Source organism: Poecilia latipinna, unplaced genomic scaffold, assembly GCF_001443285.1.
Source record: "Poecilia latipinna isolate Pla-1442-1.1 unplaced genomic scaffold, P_latipinna-1.0 Scaffold3241, whole genome shotgun sequence".
NCBI classification, from domain to species: domain Eukaryota; kingdom Metazoa; phylum Chordata; class Actinopteri; order Cyprinodontiformes; family Poeciliidae; genus Poecilia; species Poecilia latipinna.
The window spans coordinates 66,528-74,602 of record NW_015115857.1 but is presented as its reverse complement, the minus strand read 5'-3'; the positions used below and the strand labels follow the sequence as shown (position 1 = coordinate 74,602).

The 8,075-nt window shown below is 38.4% G+C and overlaps 1 protein-coding gene across 1 annotated transcript in view; it reads left to right on the top strand.

The window, feature by feature from the left end:
* Positions 1-4,848: 4,848 nt before the first annotated feature.
* Positions 4,849-8,075, top strand: part of LOC106940475 (uncharacterized) — a 9,192-nt gene continuing 5,965 nt past the window's right edge. The window contains exons 1-5 of the mRNA XM_015023239.1: positions 4,849-5,105; positions 5,450-5,591; positions 5,857-6,034; positions 6,324-6,465; positions 6,614-6,757. Of these exons, the coding sequence (XP_014878725.1) occupies positions 5,101-5,105; positions 5,450-5,591; positions 5,857-6,034; positions 6,324-6,465; positions 6,614-6,757 (611 nt within the window). The 5' untranslated portion in view covers positions 4,849-5,100. The remainder of the gene's footprint in view (positions 5,106-5,449; positions 5,592-5,856; positions 6,035-6,323; positions 6,466-6,613; positions 6,758-8,075) is intronic.

The following is an 8,075-nucleotide window of genomic DNA, read 5'->3' as shown; positions in this document are numbered from 1 at the left end:
GTATGGAAAAGGAAAAGGCTGGAACCCACAGTCCTCTGCAGAGCGATGCTCTAAGCAGCAGTGCAGCTACTGTGCCACATGGGGATGCAGGTGCAGATAATGGGTGCAGCCTGAAGTGACCCAATTCCGATTTTTTGGCAATTCCCATTTTTTTTGCCAGGCCGTTCACACTGGCACACATATGCGACCTGTATGGAAAAGGAAAAGGCTGGAACCCACAGTCCTCTGCAGAGCGATGCTCTAAGCAGCAGTGCAGCTACTGTGCCACATGGGGATGCAGGTGCAGATAATGGGTGCAGCCTGAAGTGACCCAATTCCGATTTTTTTGCCAGGGCCGTTCACACTGCCAGTAAATGCGACCTGTATGCGTTCTGCAGTGTGAACGGGCAAACGACCTGAAAGTGTCCCGCATGCGCAGTAGAGGGCGCAATAGCGTCAGCATTCTAAGTGTTCTGCCAACCGCCATAAAAAGAAGTAGTGCTCAGTGTTTGCGGAAGTAAACATGGAGGCTAACGGTGGAGCTTAGCTTACATATTTGAAGTTGTTGTCCGACTGGAGCAGCATATTAACAACTTAATCCTCATATAGTCCATTATGGTTGTTATTTTTCTTCCCGCTTGCGCTTATCAGGACGCAGAACAGTGAGATTTGTTGAGAATCAGTGACGTTCAGTTCGGATGAATGCGACCTGGACGTTAGGTCGCATTTGAATCGGATACGTATCGGATATGGGTCACATTCGAAAAAGAATCCGACCTGTGCTGTTCACACTGCCATGAAAAGATCAGATACAGGTCGCATTACGTCAAAAAAATCAGAATTGGGTCACTTCAGGCTGCAGTGTGAACACACCCAATGTTCTCCACCCAAGGGCCCATATAGGGGGGAAAAGTNAGGATGTTNCCGAGGGCCCCTGACTGACGGGGCCCTCCTTTTTTGTTCATCGAAAAAAAAGGGCGTCCTGTCAATTACAAAATTAATTACATTGTGTTTTCTAAAATTGGTTTTAGAAGTAAAAATATAATGTTCCCCCTCCCAGACCAAAAAGCAAACATCCATATTTGCACTGAACCCCCATGGATCTGCATGAAATGGTTCGTTCTGTTCAGCAGCAGTCAGTAGAAGACAAGAATGACTGTGGCTGTTACTATGCTGCTAAAAAAGTAGATACAATCAGGTTTTCAAAAAATAGAGAGCGGGAGAGAGAAAAAGTGTCAATTTGTAACCCAGTTCTCCAAGAGGTGGTGGTGACACTCGGAGATGAAGCCCAGAACAGAGGAGGTGTTTTCCTCCAGGTCCACCTCTCCCTCATTAGTAGCTGCCAGTCTGTGCGCTGAAAACTGTCCTGCAGCACACAGGCTGCATCTCTGCACCACAGTGACTGTCTTCTTCGTTGGTCCGATCCGTCTCATCAGTGGACGACATGCTGGCGCCAGCAGGATGGAGATGTGGTCGGAGAGGCCAAGATGGACGAGGAAGAGCTGCAACATGAATGTTGGTGTGTACACACAGTCCAGAGTGTTGTCTCACCGTGTGGGAAAGGTGACGTGCTGGTAAAACTGGGCAGAGTGTCTGTCAGTTTCACGTGGTTAAAGTCCCCCTGCAGCCACATAAGACGCCTCCAGGTGTTTCATCTGCAGTGAGCTAACGGTGTCATGTAGCTCCTTCGATGCTTCACTGCCGTTTGCACCCAGCAGGATGTAAACAATGGTGATGAACACCGCAGTAAACTCCTGAGGCAGATCGTACGGCCGACATTTCACTGTCATGAGTTCCATCACCTCAAAGCAGCAGCTTTTCGCCAGTCCACAGTTCGTACACCAACTTCATTCACATACAGACAGACTCTTTTAGCCAGTCCACAGTTCGTACACCAACTTCATTCACATACAGACAGACTCCTCCTCCCCGTGTTTCCCCCAACCTTTCGTCGTTGTCCGCTCTGAGCAACTGAAGACTGTTGATCTGGAAGGCTGAATCTGGCCTGTTGCTGTTATATAAAATATAAACATGTTAATTCATCATTAATTTAAGACGCAGACATAACAGCTGTCATGATTTATGGCTGCTTTGGGTTTTATTTGCCATGTCTTGCCAGGTTTATTTAATTTTTCTCTGTTCATTATTGTTACTAATGTGTTGCCATATAGTTCATTCCTTTTAGTTCAATTTCTTGGTTTATTTTTTGTTTTCTTCCTTGTTCATTTGGATTTGATTTTCAGATTATTCTTAGTTCTTTACACTTTTTTTTCTTTTAAACCTACAGAAATGCAGTTTTCAGGCCATCTAGTGAGAGCTGCATTGGCTCAGCCTCTTCCTGTTTTGTGACATCAGCAAAAAAAAAGAAGAAAAAAAACAAACAAATGGTGCACTGTGCTTTCCCTTGTTGGACCAGTTTTTAAAAAACAGTTATTTGAATGTGCCTGGAGTTTTTCTGTGCATATTTTTAAACAACTATTCAAACGTAACATGAAAATGTCTTTCCATCAACAAGTCCAGGAAGATGGCAGGTTTTTCAGGATCCTGGATTATTTGGGTTTTTACATTTTGATCACTTGTTTTTTATGTTTGCTTTTTGTTTTCCGTTTCCCTTACTTAAATCAGATGCTCGTTTTTTTGTTTTTATTCTCACTTTGGTTCTTTTTTTATTTACTTATTGTGCATCTCTGTTAGGTAATTTCTTTACTTCTTTCCTGCTCCTCTCCTCCCATCTCTCTCTCTACCCTGATCCTTGCTGAGGATTTTATTCGTCTCTCTTTATTTCATTAAACTTATAAACGCTCTAGTGACTTTCTGCACTTGGATTTTTTAACAAGAACTCATTTAAAATATGACAAGGTTCTGTTTGCCAGAAATAAGTAAAAAGAACATATTGTACCCATACAAACTATGAATATTACTAATATTAATATTATTATGACTAATAATACTATATTAGTTAAGGACAAAATGACAATTTCTATAAACAATAATAAATAAAAAAAATTAGAAAAATCCAGTTCTTTCAATAAACGTCTGGTGTCTGGTGAAACTTTGGTTAAAACATGTTTGTTTTTCATTCAGTTGAAGTAAAAATACTCCTAAAAGTACATGTTTTCATACAAAGTTACTTATGCAAATGTAATTGAGTAAATGTAAGTAGTTACAACCCGGTTACAACCTGGTTGAAGGTTAGTGTTACGGGCCTCCAGGTGTTTTTAGTGTTTGTCTTGTGCTCCTCCTCTACAGGTTTAGCTGATCTGCTGATCTGGAGCTCAGGACATTTAAAGCTGGTCGTCTCCACCTTCTGGGTCGCCTCTCTGCCTCCTGATGCCTGTCCTGCTCTGCTTCCTCTTGCACATTTGAGAAAGTGTTGAGGTTTTTGCACCTAAACACTTTCATGCACACATCCAACACATCCAACCAATTGCTTTACTCCACTGACATCACAGTCATTGTAGTTTTTAATAAATATTCATTTTCTACACCGTAACCACTACATGTTATGACCTTGAACCAGTCATGACAGGTAGACAAAATGATTTTCTCATATTACAGAGATAAAGAATGAAAGACATTTAAACTCTTCAAACCTAAATAACATTTTCAAACTAGAACATAGTGAATGTTGGGAAAAAGGAGAAGTTCAACTGAAGACATAGAAAAGAAAGTAAAGGTCATCTGTTAGGTGATTTCCACACACCTGCAAAAATATGTAAACAAACAAGGAAGCGTACATTATGCAAAATAATTTGCATGATGGTGTACCTTTCCATCTTTTGTAGAAGTGTAAAAAACACCATGTTCATTGAAATGTCTGGACAAAAAAGGAAAAAGGACTAAAATAAGTTTTGTTATACAGTCAGCAGACAGAAGAGCAAATTAAAACATAAATATCTTTACTATTGATCATTTACAGATTCCTAGTTATACTTGGACTATAGAACAAGTTTTCCATCAAACTAAGTAGCAGTTTAAAATTCATCAGGAAAAACTGGTATAAAAACAAGCAAACAAAAACCATAACATGGATTATATGTTGGATATTATTGGTGTAACTGCAGAGATGAACTGCTGGTCTGCAGCCATTAAAGTTTGTATCTGGTGAAACCAGTGGTGAACTGGTAGTGATCAGCTCTGATCTGTGAACATCTTAAATATTCACTGAGACACAAAAACTGAGATAAATAATGAACCTGGTGGAGCTGCAGGACTTAGAAACACTGAGATGAAGCAAATATAGATTTAATGTCTTTCAGTTTGCAAAGCAAAATTTACCTCCTAGGAAATGTTTTTCTGATCATGAATCAGGTGTCGACATTTCCTGGTTCATTATGTAAATACAGTCCATAAAAATATGTTTCCATGTCACCAACAGGAAACAGAGAGAATAAGGAGAGACTGTATAAAGTCGCCTGTCTCTGATGATCCGATCTTAGTTAGTAGAACCGATTCGTTCATCATGTTGCTCTCTGTGCTGATGATGATGATGATGATGATGATGGTCAGCCGGACAGAAGCTGGTTATACTGGTGTTGTGATTACCCACACCACTAAAAATGTACAAGGAAGCAGTTTTACAGTAAGTCCAGATGTTCTGAAGTTTTTCATGCCCTTTTTTAAGTGTATTTAACACTTCTTCACTTTAAATTTGCAGGTTGTGCGTCGCTTTAAGTTGAGCTTCAGCTCATGTGCAGAGATTGAATCATGGTGGGGTCCCACTAACAAGATTGATGAAAGCAGCGGTGAATGGTGTCTGAAAGACTACATCGACAAGAGCAGTTGGAATTTTGACTATTACTGGGGCAGGTAACTGAATCTCAACAAAAATATCTAACATTTCTCAGTTGTTGCCAAAAAGTGACTAAATCTAAAATTTAACTGAATTAAATCTCCTGTCAGTTTTTTGATCTGCTGCTCTGTAAAGTTTTCTGTGTTTCAGAAACTCTGAGTAACATCAGAAATCCTCCCAAAATCTTCTGTTAAAGGTGGAATCCTGGAACCTGGATAAGTAACAGAAAAAACGTTTCATCTGCGCGATTTCAGTTGACATATGAGCTGAAAAAACGATCCGACATCAACAGACCGAACTCATCACCACAGACCGGCATCATCCCTCTTATGAGGTAATTCAGTTTTTACATCATGTTAATAACTATTCAGAAACAGATGGTGTCTTTAGTTGAACATGAAGAATAGTTTGATTCTGTTAATATTTTAAATAATTATTTCTTGTAAAGCCCAACCATGAAGCTTTAATAATTAGAAAAAGTTTCCAAATAACATCCAAATGCTGTGAATTGATTTTATCTTTAAAAGAGACCAAAGAGATTCAGGAGCAAAATAAACTAAAACAAATAATAAAAACACTGAAATACAAATCAGTCAAGATACTGAAGATTCCTGATGAAAATCAAATAATTTGAGCAGATTGTTTGTTCTTTGTGACATTTGTTTCTGTTTCTCTCAGAGTTCCTTCAAACTGTCAGAGGAATATCAGCTTGTTGACCTTTGACCCTGATGGAGACCATGTTCAATGCAGATATGGATCCAGTCCCGATAACTATGAGTGCTACACCTGCACATGGTCGCCTGTCCTCAGTCTGTCATCAGTGAGTAATAAATGTTGGTTACAGCAATGCAACAGAAAATGTTTACAGTTAATAAAACAAAATTTACTGATTATTTAATTAACTATAAATGACTAATGATGAAGAATTACTCTGTTTCATGTTTTAAATAAAAACACACTTTACAAAGGTGCTTTTATTTAACACCTTTAAAAACAAATATTGTTGGTATGAACAAAAACATGAATCCATAACAGAGAACATTAAATATAACATAGTTAATCTTTCTCTCTCTCTTCTCTTCCAGTCTTGTTCTCTATCATTCAGTCCAACCAGCAGCAGCAATGAAGGTTCATATGCAGTTCAGCTGATGATGGAGGATTTTCCCAGACAGACCATCAATCTGACTCGATACGATGGTTCAACGTCTTCATGGAGCCCCAGCAGCTTCATGAGCCAAATCTCTGTCCAGTTTGTTTTTAAAGGTTTGATTTCATGTTTCAATCAGCTTGTTTTACTGCCAAAGAGCAACACTGGTATTAATAAATTTAATATTCAATAAGTTTCTGTTTAAAGATGACCAATAACTAAAGACTATTAAAAGACATCAGGCTTTTAAATTCCAGATACAGAAATATAATACAAAAAGAAGATCACCTGTTATAAAGATGGATTATATGACAAATAATATACTGCCCACTTCTCTGTCTAGACAAACCATTTTTAATGTGTTTCATTAGTTCATCTGCATTATTTTTCCCTGCGTTGCTCCAGTGGATCCTGCAGCTCCGTCCTGCACAGCAGGTGAATATCTGCCCAGGTTTCTGCCTCCAACTCCTGAACATGGAGCTCAGTTCTTCATAGACGTTAATGAGATGATAGAAATCAACATCAGAGCAGAGGCGACTCAGTCTGAGTGAGTAGAAAATAAATGTTTCTAATCAGAGGTAAGATTTGACATAATTCATGGTGAAAATCACATTTTGAAGATAATTTTTAAGTCTGGTTTGAGGGCATTTTGGACATATAACCAACCAGACTGATGTGTTTCCTGTGTGTTAAAGGATCACTGAGCTGCTGTTCAGCGGACCGGTCAGCATGACCAAGAATTCATCTGGTTCAGGATATTTCACCCTGACATGGACGCCGTCTTTCAGTCAATATGATGACAATGAAACCCATCCCATCTGTTTTACTGTCCAGGCAAAGTCAGTATCTGATCTGATCAGAAGTTTCAAAAGTTTTTATATTCTCTACTGAAGTAGAAATACAGATACTTGTGACTGATAAAGTACAGAGTACAGGTTATGAAATGTACAAGTACAAAAGTTAAACATTATTTAGATCTTCACTGATACAAAATGACTTTTGATATAGTCATATATAGTTAGTTAAATAACTAAAAATGCAACTCAAACACATTAGATTTAAAGTGGATATATCATGCTTTTACATAAACCATTCACTTATGGTCTATATAAAGGAGAACTGCACTGTTTTGGTTTGAATTCCTGGTTATTGTAGCTTCACAGATCCCTTGTTTATTCCTGTTCTGAGGTTTTAGAGAAACTTGTTTTGCTGCGTTTTAAATGTAAATGAGACATTTCAGGCCCCGCCTCCCTCCAGATCATAGAGGGCTCCACTCCACCCCATTCGTCCATTTCTGTAGTTTGACGACAACAACACTTCATCTACCGGCAGAGAAACTTTTTTCTTCAAAGTTTATTAAAAATGTCAACAATCATCCAGCATCCATACATGTTGGAGTCAGAGTCTGATCCAGAGAACAGCCTGCAGAACCACACATTTAAATGCATCTCAATGTTATTACTGTATTTAAACCGTCTCCATTCATACCAACTACCTATCAAATGTAACGTAGTTTAACTACAATGTCCATACAAATCAGATGATTATTAAAATATGAATGAAGTAAACAAAGCCTTGAGATAATTCATGAGTTAGCTAATGTAAGAGAATAAAAATCATCAAGTTCTGGCTCGTTGTATTCTCTTATCCTCTCAATGATGCCATACTTGGAAGAAAAAGCCACAGTTAACAATCAGATCTCCACGTCATGCATTTTTAGAGTTTATTCTAACATTTAAAAGTATAAAATCACATTGCCAACACATACACTTCAAAACACACTAAAACAGACATTCATTTACCTGAAAAACATAGAAAAGAAGAAGAAAGAAAGGCAAAGACGTCTTTGAAGAGTTGCAAAAGCAAATCTGATTTGTTCCTCTGGGGTCTTTACTTTTGTTCAAAAAGGTGTTTCCTTTGTTTTAATTTATGCAATTAAGGCGTGTTGTTCTCCTTGTATGGACAGACCCAGTTTTTAAATTACCTAGATGGGATGGTCTAAGTAGTTTTGTCACCTGGTTTTAGACCTTATTCAAAACCAAAGATTAAAGAGAGAAAGAGCAAAAGGTCATTTTCAAGCAGGATGTTCTCACGGCGATCACATCTGAGATCTGAGTTGCTCTCTTGATAAACATTTGAACAAAGACCCTAGTTGTT